Source organism: Aulostomus chinensis, chromosome 12 (genome assembly GCF_037954235.1).
Source record: "Aulostomus chinensis isolate RoL2024-O1b breed Wild chromosome 12, RoL_Achi_v1.0, whole genome shotgun sequence".
Classification (NCBI taxonomy): Eukaryota; Metazoa; Chordata; class Actinopteri; order Syngnathiformes; family Aulostomidae; genus Aulostomus; species Aulostomus chinensis.
In genome coordinates this window covers 27,399,804-27,412,781 of record NC_141331.1, presented here as the reverse complement: position 1 = coordinate 27,412,781, position 12,978 = coordinate 27,399,804, and the positions used below count along the sequence as shown (strand labels likewise).

The 12,978-nt window shown below is 48.3% G+C and overlaps 1 protein-coding gene across 2 annotated transcripts; it reads right to left on the bottom strand.

Annotated features, from left to right (window-relative positions):
* Window positions 1-1,673: 1,673 nt before the first annotated feature.
* Window positions 1,674-11,573, bottom strand: LOC147252661 (arginine and glutamate-rich protein 1-A-like). 2 transcript variants are annotated; one of them, XM_086221033.1, is made up of 4 exons: window positions 10,984-11,567; window positions 7,162-7,387; window positions 4,689-4,772; window positions 1,674-3,217 (listed from the first exon to the last, which is right to left on the bottom strand). In XM_086221033.1, the coding sequence occupies exons 1-4, from the start codon at window positions 11,313-11,315 to the stop codon at window positions 3,053-3,055; spliced, it is 807 nt and encodes a 268-aa protein (XP_086077159.1). In that variant the 5' UTR covers window positions 11,316-11,567; the 3' UTR covers window positions 1,674-3,052. The 2 variants fall into 2 exon arrangements, 1 of the variants encoding a protein (XP_086077159.1); XR_015118785.1 differs by having other exon boundaries at window positions 3,144-3,217; window positions 4,689-7,387; window positions 10,984-11,573.
* Window positions 11,574-12,978: the final 1,405 nt, after the last annotated feature.

Here is a 12,978-nt window from a genome sequence, read left to right as displayed (position 1 = left end):
CACCACGGGCCTGATAGCCAGGGAGGTCCCGCTCCTGTCCTCCCCGGCCCGCCCGGCCTGAGCGCGGAGAGGCGCAGGCTCCCCCGCTGCGGATGTTGATTGCAGCCGCGCACATCAGATTAATTGAATTCAGACAGAAACGTTCAAGTTTTCCACCAAGGAGCCAGACGGGAGATCCAGGACGATCCAGGAGTGATCCTGCACGGGACCGAACCCCTCCGACATTCCTAGAATCCTCCTGCGGGCTGGGACTTTCTTTAAGCGGGGTTTAGTTGTGTAAATGAACTTTTTTTGTTGCTGTTAAAAAAAACAACAACTCTTGAATTCTATGTTTTTCCTCTGCTTCCTTTATGCACACGGGGGTCTGCCGTGTTTTTATGTTGTAACCAAAGTAGCCTCCACACACACACACACACACACACACACACACACACGATGTCACTTTAATTGTATATAATTTCATGTTGTTTTGTTTGCCTCTAAATGTATTTGCTAGGGTTTCGTTATTTTTACTAAGTCTTCCTTCCTGCCTCTCCGGGCTGAACCAGCTCCTCAACCCCGTCGGGCAATAATGTCTGCGGACTCTTTCCTGCAGATCAGCCAGGCTGACAAAAAGACGTGGAAACACACACACACACACACACACACACACACACACACACACACACACACACTGAACTGTGAATCTTGACATCTGCGCACAGGAAGGAGTTCGGTCAGGATTTAATCAGTTGTGTTGGAGTAAATCCTGACACTTCTCTAAGAGGCTTTTGTTATTTTTATTACACATTCATTTGAATTAGTGTTGCTGTTTGAATAATAAAATCCTTGAACAATAATAATATTTGCAATAATTAAATTATTCAAGGACGCTACATTTTCGCACGTGTGTGTGTGTGTGTGTGTGTGTGTGTGTGTGTGTGTGTGTGCTCGCGCTCCTCCTTGTTTTAATGACCCGGGCGGCTCGGCTCAGCCGTGCTGCACAGCCAGGCTGCAGCAGCGGGGCCAGAGGAGAGCGCAGGCCGGGGCCGAGCGGTGTTTACTCAGCAGCTCTCCGGCGAGGCCCAGCCGCCGGGCTGCTCAGCCGGTGGGTGACCGAGGTGCGAGACTTCAGCCGGTGTAGAGAAGCCGGTGTGTGCGGGGAGAACAGAAGTGCGGACGGGGCCAGATGTCGGCTGAAGTTTGAATAAAAGTTTCATAAGAAAGAGAAGATATAAAGAGCACAAAGAGTAATGACAACAGCGTTCGTCCTCTGAAGCCTTTAATAATGCAGCACCTGAATCAAATATTCATGTCTTCATCCATCAGAGCTTCACTAACACCTTTAATGTGTTTGACAGTTGCAATTGGTCTTCTTAGTTGGCCTGTTACATCGAAGAGGTCCCACAGCCTGCGAGTGTGTGTGTGTGTGGGGGGGGGGGGGGGGCGAGTCTGTCATCGTTGACGTCCTCGGCTGCAACTGGGTGACGTGATTGCGGGGACTTGGTGTGCGGGACACAGATGTATCGGTCTTCTGATCTTAAGGAAACGACAGCACCGCCATGACGCCGCTGCAGAGACCACGTGACGCGTTGGCCCGCAGGCCCGCGCGGGTCACCTCGGGTCTGAGGTTTACTCTCCGGCTTGCATCTTCAGTTGCAACATGAAGAACTTGACACCAAGACGTCGGAGGAGACATTTCAATGGTTTATTCAACTGTTCAGTCCCTTGACAACTGGGGGAAATTACATGACAAAATCATAATCCCACAACTTAAAGTCATCATACCCACCTGAGGTCAGCCTCTCACAACCACACACACACACACACACACACACACACACACGCACACACACACACTTTCACTGCTACTGACCTCAAACCTGACCTTACCTGAACTTGTCCATCCTCTACGAGTCAAGACTTACCACGCGAGGCGGCTTGCCAAGTTAATTTACCATTACAAACCTCTGGGACAGAACACGGATGTATGGTTGGGCGCTTTAGTACAATTCACCGTTTCCCCACTGAGTCTGATAAAACACGTTCAAGTACTTCTCACTGGGACTTCTTGTTTTCTAAATGTGGATCCATTTCATAACACAATCTAACCTGGGTGAGGCGGTGGAGAGGGAGTCAGCACACCACAGCAAGGCTAACGACATCACATCAGACAGGAAGTAACCTCTCTCACTCTCTCGCTCCTCCACTACTCAGTCCTCCTTGTCAGAGGCAAATCCTGCGACAGGTTCATGGTTCAGTCATGGGCAGTTTGGGAGTAGAGCTCCAGTTCACCTGCACCGGAGGCTTTAAAGCTTCACATTTTCTCTCAACATGCTGCTTTGTCATTAAAGGGGGCAAAGTAACAGCCAAGACTGACGGGAAGGAGGCTGAGGATGAAGAGTTTGGGCAGAGGAAGTGAGGAAGGTGAACGACACAAAACTGTCAGTCGAACGGGAGGTTAAGTGTGCCTTTAAAAGCTGCGCTGTGATTGGTTACCACTCTATCAGCCACTTAAGGAAATCTTTTTATATAAATGAAAACAGGAAAACCACAGGCTGACTCCCAAGCTGCACATGAGGTTTACAGTGAGTAGGAGAGAAAGTCCCACCGCTGCTCTACGTCAGGGACTGGCTTCCTACCGCAGCTGCTGGCTGTGTTGTGACGGGGGACACATCGATGTTACACCAGAGTTAAGACTTACGGGGAAGGGACATGTTATACCATCTACATCAAAAGTTCATGTTCCCTAAAAATAGAAATAAAACAGAAAAAAAGCATGAACGAGAGTCATCTGTGCAGCAGGGCTGGAGGGAAGGATGGAGGGAGCAGTGTGGTCCGTCCGGGGCTGCCTCCTCTTCAAGGCCAGGAGGGACAACACGGGCCTTCACAGGGACGAGCAAGTTAACACACATGGTTGCGCCCCTTTCCTCAGCCTTCATTCAGCACTTCCAAAACGAAGCGAGTGGCCCATAGAGGAGGAGGAGGAGGAGGAGCGGGGTCGAGTGACGAGGAGGAGAGCTGGATGGGGATGAAGGCAGGGTGTGACATTGTGGACGAAGCGGGAGCAGTCTCATTCGGTGGCCTTGAGGGAGAAGGAGAGTTTGGGCCTGGACTTGCCCTTGCCGAGGATGATTTTCTGCTCCTCCTTCTGCTGCCTCTGACGGTCCTGCTCCAGCTTCATACGCTCCTCGTGAATCTTTCTCTGCTCCTCCACAATGCGCAACTGCTCCTCGGCCTGTGGGAACACACGAGAGAGGAGAGACGAGCTCAGAAACTCAGGGGGTGTTTATTCTATCATGTGACAGGAGAGAACAAAACACGTCAGCCCGTTAGCTCCAACACCTCCGGCGGTTTCCTCTACATGCACACCGGGCTACGGGCCTCGCTGACCCCGAGTCACCGGGACTCCGATTCGACCCCCGAGCTCCTGGATGTTTGCACTCACACATTTCCATGACTCTGATTCTCTGAAAGTCTGTTTCCACATGAAATAAACAGAAATGGAACTTCACATTTTCTAGCATATTTTGAAGTGAAACTAACGACAAGCAGGGTAGTTTAACATCACGTCAACGTGTCCTCAAGTTAATCGACATTAACAGAGGGAGGTTCCCGAGTCTGGAACCACACGACAAATAATCTGATTTGAGGAGATTTTTTGCTACAAATTATCGACAATTAGGAAATAATTACTGACGACTTCTAGAAATGCTTGCCTTTGTTTATTTTTCATAGACTTTCATGTGAATATACTAGCAATAAATACTATCATAATATGGTGATATACTGTTGTGCACAATTCACTGAACTGCAGTTGTGACTTCAAGTCAGTGAAATTATAAAACCACCAAAAGAACCAATTCAAATATTTTGAAGAGCTGCACAAATGTAGCAGAAGCAGCTTTTTGGATTTCTTTTATTTCAGTGAAACTTTGAAAACGCTGTAGCTTTTTTTTTTTTCATGCATTTGTGTGGTAGTCCTTTGTGTAAAATTTTCTTGAAAATAATTTCATCCAATATTGTACAAAATTATTTCCATTTGTCTTTTCCGCTAAAACGGTGCTGAGGTTTTACTGTTTCAACTGCACGCCACCCCGCGTGTGCTCGCCCAGTCTTGAAGTCACGTGTCAGGCGTGTCATTCCTGAAACACTGCTCGGTTGCTTCTGAGGACAATGTTCATTTTAAAATGCAGTTTGAAATTGCAAGTGTGGACGTAGGCTGCCGCTTGTGCTGCCTCCACGGGGAAAAACACACCACTGGATTGTTAACAGCCGCTGATAACCATCATTCCAAAGCCACTAACTAGAAGTGGGTCCCTGCCAAAGCGCTATTACTTTACCCACTCATGTTGTGGTGAAAGTCTGGAGGTCTCAATCAGTGGAGGACGGGGATTTGTGATTAAAGACACAGAAGTGACATTAAAAGCACATAAATAAAGTTTTGGTGTGGGTTTTTCTTTCTGCAGTTGGAAGTTTGTGATGCTGTGTGTCCGTTCACGTCCTGATTGGGATGAAGTCCACTTGAAAAAAACTAGCAGAAAAACTGTCAGTTAACTGGTTTTCAGGGCGTAAGTAAACAGGATGTTTGCTCCCTGGTCTTTTCATACGCGATGCAGGCAGCATGAACAATGCAACAGGGTTATAATGTGAGAAATGCATCTGAGAGGAGGCACACGGAGAGCGCCGCTCTTCAGAGCAGGGCGTACCAGTTTGGCCTGAGCCTCGGCGATCTTGCGGTTATTCTCCTCCAAGATTTTTTCCAGCTCCTCCCGCTTAGATTTCTCTTCCTCCTAGATGGGTGACACGGTGCCATGTTAGCGCACAAACAGGCTACAGCCACAAAGCACTTCATAAACATACATACACACTCACCACCAACACACACACCTAACTCATTACGCCACAGAGAAGTTTGTTTAGCCTCTTACACATGACCACACTGGCATTCTTCGCAGTCAGCCTGAATTGTTTTAAAAATACATAGTGGGGGCACAAAGCATAAAGAAACTGTGTGTGGGGGGGGGGAGGGGAGGGGGAGAATGAACCCTGTTTTTTCCCTCCCTCAACTGCTGTTAATACCCCCCGGGATAAATTAAGGGCTAAGCCTCACATAGGGCACTCTGCATTACCGTCAAAGAGTTTCTATTTTAACACAGGGGGGAAGCCACTCATCACACTCATCAATAGAAGACAGATATAAATGACAGACAATCTAGATGAAAATACAATAGCTGTCTTTAACAACATTACAAGCAAGAAAAGAAGGATACAAATAAAGGAGGGAATAGTTTTGGCTCACCAATGCACGCATACCTACGCATTTTCCTTGCCTGTGTACCTACACAACTGGTGAAAGCATTCGGCACTTAAAAGTTGCATATTTACTGTCTCGTCCGGACTGTGTGGCCCCTGCAGAGACAGTGAAGCGCTCCTGGGGTGGGTGTGTAGGTAGGTAGGTATGGGGGAACTCTGCCAGACTGCGCCCGCGGCATTCCTCTTTATAACTGATTTCTGTACTGCTTAGCCTGCGCCTGCAGCCACAGCTCGCATTCACTTTTTGTTTTTCCTTTTCTGTACAGTGGCTCAGTCCCCACTGAGGCGACAGCAGAGTGAAGGAGAGTACAGTACGGAGTGGTGTGTCTCAGTGTGTTAGGAGGACCGGACCACGGTACACTTACAGTACAGGACAAGTCACGGCTGAGCTGAGAGGCTGCAGGCCAGCTCACGTCAAGTGCTAGTTAGGAAGGTGGTAAGTTGTGTTTCCAAAATAAAAAAAACAACACAAATGGATTTACAAAAAACATATCAGACGTTACAGCAGCCCTACAGGAGAAGCAAGTCATGAATACACAACACAGTACATTTGCTTTTCTGGGAGGGGGGGGAAAGTTGGAGCTGTATAAATGAATGTTACAACAGGTTAGACCACAGATAGTTAACCTCGTCATACAGGAAACGGGAAATGTAGAGGGGTCCATCGTTATGAATCCCAGAGCAGAAGATTCTCAAAACAAGGACTGTTAAAAGGAAGGTACGGGGCTGGTAAAGACACCTGTACAGAACAAACGGTCTGTGAATTTAAACAAAGGAATTTGACATTTCGAAATAAGAAATTGTGTGTGAGAGACAGGAAATCTCAAGTGGTGTTTCATTAAGACTGGAGCCTGGGTGGCGACACTGCTGGCCTGTAGCTGAACAGCCTGGCTGATAGGAGACGAGCCCTCACGTTCTACTGATTGGGTTAAAGATTAAGAGTGGGAGACTGAGAAAGAGCAGGGTGGCAGCGACAGAGCATCAAGCAGGAGGGAGGAACTTTACAAGCCTCAGACTACATCTCTCACCCTATTAGTACCGAGCCACTGGTCGCTCCCCGTACAGCCGAGGGTCACTAGGCTTTAGCTGCTCCACTCATTCACAATATGTAATTACTGTAGTGTAAACAAACCGCCTCTCCATAATGATGCATGGGTGATGGGGCGCGGGGCAGCCTGTCACGCTGCCGTCTACCTTTACTTCCAAAAAGAATGAAATGTTCCTTTAGGAGGTGCATCATAAAAGCTGTTACAGAACCTAGCTGTTTATTAGTGCTTTAAAAAACAATGACTATGAAAGTGTTAAGTAGAGTAAATGAAATATATTTGTAAGAAAATTGGAAACAAAAAATGGCCAGAGATGGATAAACAGTGAAGGTAAACAGAAGTTGTAACGAGAGCTCTTTATTACAGACATCAGACAGAATTACAAATTTAGCTTTAATGGGTCTGACTAAGCCAGAGAGGGGAAACTGATCCAAGTCGGAGTTTTCCTAACCAAGCCATGGCAAAGCTCTCACCAGCAAAAGAGATGAGTAAATCAACTCAGGCTTCAGTTAGAACAAGTTGTCCGTTAAGACAAAATGTGCCGCTCCGTCGTTGAAACTCTACTGTGCCTGTAGTTGCAACCCAGCAATATTGAGAACGTACAGAATACATCCAGAACCTTCGAGACACAATCCACCTGCTGTGAAAACTGTACCATGGCTGGGTTACATTCTGAAAGGAAAAAAGGGGAGGGGGCCCCTCTGTCTCCACATGTCCCATGGAAAAGAACCAGGCAGAGTGGGAGATGGGGACAAGAGGGCAAGAGGTTGGGGGATATGGAGGAAAGGGAGGGGCTGCGTTCCAAACGACCGAGCGTTACCTCTCTGGCCTTCTGGGCTGCCAACTCAGCCTGCCGCTGCCTCTCCAGCTCCTCCAGCAGCTGTCGCTCCATGATTCGCTTTGCTTCTTCAACACGCCGCAGCACCTCCCGCTCAATCTCATCCTTGCGCTTCTCCAGCTCCTCCTCCACTCGCTTGGCCACCAGCTCCTCCACTCGCCGTGCCGTCTCCTCTTCAATCAGCTTCTCCTCGATCTCCTGCTGGCGGCTGGAGGACAGAGAGCAGAGACACAGAGGGACTCATTAGAGAAAATGAGCTGAACACATTTACTCCAAGGCTGACCTACCCCAAGAGGAAATACTGCGGAGAAAACAGAAAACTAACTCTGTCCCCATCTCAATTCCACTAACAAATGGTCCTTTCTCCAAACAAGATTCGCAGCATTGCTTCTTTCCCGGGGGCCATGTTCAGACTTCCATCCACACGTAGTATCGGACAGGGACAATCGGAATCAGGAGCTGATAGTGGATCGATGGTGCAGATTCTATAGCTCAACGTGAGCCACATCATGTTCATAGAGCTCTGATAAACTGCCTTGGAATACATTTCAATTGAATGCATTTGTGTGCATTTTTGATTCATTTAAGAGGACGTGTATTGTGCTTAGAACTGGCCGCTGTCATTATTCTACTTCCCAGCGTGGCTGCGCATCGAGCCCAGGACTGGTGGTGTTTGAGTCCGTCTGACACTGGACATTCGCCAAGACAGAGAATAGCTTCATTTAGGTCTTTTAGCTTGCCGGTTTCGTCTGGTTGACAACCCAGACAGTCCCAGACAGGTGATTTCTCTTCTTTGCCACAAGCGCCTCCATAACTGCATGTGCTGAAAATGGTGAGTTGAGTACACTGCACATTGCACACACTGATGAATATACATCCACAAACATATCTGCAACTGTTGGTTGACGCCATCACGGTGGCCGACTGGAAAATTCTAACATATCGCCTGGCCCTAGCGTGGACGTGTCTGAGCCCAATGAGCCCCTCCCTCAGTGAAACTGCAGATAAAAAAGCCCAGAGGTGAAATGAAAGCAAAACACGGTCAGCAGACACATCGAACTTTGGCTGAGACTGATGTGAAACCCAACACGTGTACGTACGTTCAGTCGACTCAAATACATTTTTGGGGTCTTTCAATGTGGGACAGTGTTCCATAGTGGGGGTGGGCCACAGTAGGGGATACACCAAAATGGCTGTGGTCAACTACTGCCTCATGACTCAACTTTGAACATATTTCCAATAATAATATTGATAACAGGGAAAAGGAGCTCTGCTGCTTTCATCAGTCCAGCTAGCAACAGACATGTCTCTGACTCAGAACTAAGACCCAGAGGAGATTTTTGAGCCAGACAACAAGTTGTTCGTTAGCAGTTTGGCCAAAGCTGTAACCTAAAATATTTCTCATTTCTCTTGTGTTGTATGGACAAACTGTATGAAAGCAGTCATTTAAAAGTGTTTTCAGCAGGTCAGCACGCTGCGAGGAATACACACGCTTCCCCCTTCTGGAGTCAAGTGCGTCTCAGGCCAGGACCAGAAGCAGCAACAACGCCGAAGAGGCTGCTGAGGCATGCGACCGCCTCTGAATAGAGTTTATTGAGATGCACCACCGCTGATGATCAACACCACAACACGGCTTCTTCCGTGCAGGAAGTGGCCGGCGGTCATAGAGTTTCAATCAGAGTCTGTCTGATTAGCTGAGACTGACTCCCAAGACCCATCCTATCAAACCTCTGGCCTTTTGGAACCACCCTAAGAGATGACATTATGAAAACATACTGAAGACACACTGAATGTTATCTTAGCAATCAAAAGTGTAATAATAGCTAATATCCATCCATCCATTTTCTACACCTCTTATCTGCTAAGGATGAGGGGGGGCTTGAGCCTGTCCCAGCTGACATTGGGTGAGAGGCGGGTTCACCCTGGACGGGTCACCAGTCCATCGCAGGGCCATCAGGAGCAATTAGGGGTTCAGTATGTTCAAGGACACTTGGACATGGGGATTGAACCAGCAACCCTTCGGTTTCTAGATGACCACTCTACCTCTGAGCCACGCTGCTCCAATACATCAAGGGAAAATATCAATCCACACACAATACAGTCAGCAGGTGCGCGTGTTATTTCCGGATGCAAGGTGCCACCAGAGGTCGTGTTTCGCTCCACAACAAAACAATGTTAGTAAAAGTTACCAGTCTGCTTGTAAAGAGGCGCCCATCCACAGCTTCACCCGTGGCCAGGCTTCGCTCACTGAAGTGCAGCTATTAGTTTCGTTTTCTGCGAGGGGGAACTCATGCTAGTGCTGTAAAACGATCAGTGCCAATGCTGTTGATTACGTGATGAGTTGATTATGAGACGACATGGTGAAGTTGTTTCGCCAGGTATTTCTATATCTTACACCCTTCAAGAAAGCGATGGCAACAACTTGGATTCATGTCACACATTTCAAAAATCAGTAAACGAGAGCGCCAGGTAAACGCTGGCATCAGAGTTAGGCCCGGAGTTGATCTGTTGCTCGCGAGAGTGCGAGCACAGCGCCATCACTGCACATCGGTACCATGAGCCAGGAGGGGCCCTCTGCCGTGAACTAACCGCCATTCCCCCAGAACTCCCAGCCAGCATGCTGACATGGATACAAACCCTAGTATGGTTCAGGAGGCCTCAGGCACGACTGGCTGCATCCTGCCGGCTTTTTGGCGAGTGAAGGGCGTTCGTGTCGAGGTGCTCTGTGTGTGTGGTGCTCGAGGAGTCTGTGTCAATGTGCCTTTTCATTTTGTTACTCTGTGTCTGCATGAAAAGGCTGCAGAGCAGGTCACTGAATATTCTGCCAGACAGTCACTCATAGTTTTCTACACTGGAGATTCCTCGGTCACAGTAGCTCCTGATGTGTGGGAATCTTCACCTTCTCTTGTTCTTGTGCTGTTTTTAGTATTTAATGCATCCTAGCCTGGGCACGTGTGTGTGTGTGTGTGTGTGTGTGTGTGTGTGTGTGTGTGTGTGTTTTTGTCTTGCTGTGCTCCTTCTGAACAACACCTGAACAGAAGCATTGCAAAACAAAGGATTGGGATTATTTCCGATCCAGCCAACCTTACAGAATATCTGGATCAACCCAGCACCTGGACAACTGGATAAAAAAGACGAACATTGACTTCATGTTGGTAACCTTAACCGCTACTCTTGATAGGTTGGAGGGAATCTGAGTTTAGCACATCTGTATGTTTATAGCCATGGCATCATCGCTGCACTATAGAATTTTTTAAGCATTGGAACTCTGGCAAGCCAATGGGAGGAAATAATACAGAATACTAGATCTACCACGGAAGCAGGGAGTGCGGCGTGTCAGGGGTTAATCTCTGCCAGACATGCATGAACACCAAGCCTCAGCGTGAACACAGCACTTCTCCAGCATCAGAACATCACGGCACCACCGTCAGGGTGATCGTGACATTGTTCTCAGGACGGGACGAGAGGCGTTCCAGTGACATTCACTGACACGTGTGCACGGGAGGAGTGAATGTGAATATCCCGTATCTCCTCACCTTCGAGTACAGTCCCCCCCCCCCCCCCCCCCCCCCCATAACTTGACCAGCGTGTAAGGTGCAGATGTCTGCAGAGCTGAGCTGTGGCCGAGGCCTGGTGGACGTTAGCATGCTCTGGTGCTAGCTCCTCACAATCGGTCCCAGCGCTAAGAGCTAACGTTCTTACAAGGGATGCACAGGGCTAGCTAACCTAGCACGTTAGCTTAGCTTGCAGTGCAGTTGAGTTCGGGTAACCTTAACGACAGAACTCCCACTGAAATACACTCACATTTTCCGTTGTTTTTCCATCTCCGCCTTCCTTTCCTCTTCCTCCTTCCTCTGCTTCTCGTCAAGGGCATTTCTCTTGCTCAGTGTCCTTCCGAAGATGTCGATGCGCTCCGGCGGCGAAGCTGCTCTGTCCCTGCGGGACGGGGCTGTCGTGGACCGAGAACGGGACCGAGACTCCCTGCGCCTGCTCCTCTTTGATTCTCTGGACTTCGACCGCTTCTTGGACCTCTCCCTGTCTCTGGACCGCGACCGAGACCGGCTCCTTTTCTTGCTGTGCTTGCTGCTTTTGGAGTGTTTGGATCGGGACGAGCTTCGGCTCCGTGAGCGGCCCATGTTGATCACCTGCCCGGCCAAGCGTTCTCCCTCACTGCTGTGACTCGTGGCTCACACCTGGACAAAATATGATGTTGCGTTCGACGCACGACTACTTAAACGTGTTGATGTCGACAGCTGGCCAAGCAAACCTGCTTCCACAGTTGCTGTGCGCTATGAAGGAAATCGCTCGTATGGGGTTGTTGATTTACCCTGCTAAGTTGCTGTAAAGAAAGATGGCGGTTTGGCTAGTTTCTAATTTCCCAGCATGCACCGCTGCATTCGGTGTTTTCCGCCAGGCTTCGTGATTAGTCGACTGTAAGGACGGCTGCTGTCCCAGAACTTGCTTTTACTTCCTATGGTAGAAATTCTCATCATAGGAAGTCCATTCCAGTGAATTCTACACATCCACGCTCCTTCGTCACGAGCAGTGAGTTCTGCTCACTGTAACAGAGCGCAGGTGCGCGGCGGCAGCCTGCAGCACACCGGCTGTGGACAGGTTTCACTGAGGCGCCTGATTTTGAATCTGGCAGTTTGTTCAGCCCTTGCTGGAATGAAAGGAGCAAGGTTGTCTTCATGTTTGTCTTTGTAATAAATGCATCAGCAATCTTCAGTGAAAAACTGTCCAAGTTCAGCTCCTGCAGTCCACACTGCTTCCAAACTGCTCAAGTAATCCAAGTGTCCTGAAGCCTCATGGTGCCATGTCTTGAAAAACGTCCCCGACATCGTGGCTGGGCGTCATCGTCATGGCTGGCAGCCCCCGGCTAGAGTGAACAGGGAGGATAAAAACATGCACTCAGTGACATTTTTCAAAACAACTTGTTATGTTGAGGCTTCAGGATGCTTGGATTCCAAAGGGCAAAAGTTCAACCTGCCTCAGGACCTGTTGATCCGGGTCTACACTGCTATAATCCAGTTTGATCCCTGCACCAAACAGACAACTGACAGTCAGGACTGCAGAGAAATTCACCAGAGCCAACTTGCCCTCCACCCAGGACATAGACACGTCCAGAGTGAAGTAATTTCAGTGCAGGCCCATCACACCCTGCTCATAACTTCCCTGACCCCCCCCCCCCCCCCCACACACACACACACACACACAGGAACTGCAGTGCTCTGTGACATAAACAGCTTCTTCCCTTCTGATGAACAGGCCCTCCTAAAAACATGAGGAAGATGGATGTTCTGTGACCATTCAACTTGAAAGTATTGACAGGGTTTAAATATTTTTGGAGTGATACAGGAAATACCCTCCAAACACAAATGTAATATGTCAACAATGTAAAACTGTATTTCAACCATTTCTCCTCTATTCACACCACCTGTAGTGTCAAATGTGCATTTGTGTATATTTATGCATATCAGTCTTCGATTTATTTTTTCCCTGTGTGTACATACATTATATGTTGTATTTGTATGTACATATAGTATATGTATACATGTTATGGTAATATTTGAGGGCTCAATAAAATATTTTTGCTGATACCAACATATTCAAACTCCGTTACCCAGGATACCTGAGGCTACTTCCTACACGAGCCCTGACTGGCGGACGGTGTCATGTGATGCTGTACAATCGTGTTCACGATGAGCAGAGCAGCACAGTCACTTGGATTAAAACTCCCAGGAGACATTCGCTATCATGACGGCAGGCAGGAAAGTTCCAGGCTGGACTCTGAAGCTT

Excerpts from the sequence above, each read along its gene's own strand:
- LOC147252661 (XM_086221033.1), bottom strand. The coding sequence starts at position 11,315 with ATGGGCCGCTCACGGAGCCGAAGCTCGTCCCGATCCAAACACTCCAAA. Across the intron at positions 7,388-10,983 it reads ATGGAAAAACAACGGAAAAT|CCGCCAGCAGGAGATCGAGG; the intron begins GTGAGTGTATTT and ends TCTGTCCTCCAG. Across the intron at positions 4,773-7,161 it reads CAGCCCAGAAGGCCAGAGAG|GAGGAAGAGAAATCTAAGCG; the intron begins GTAACGCTCGGT and ends TCACCCATCTAG.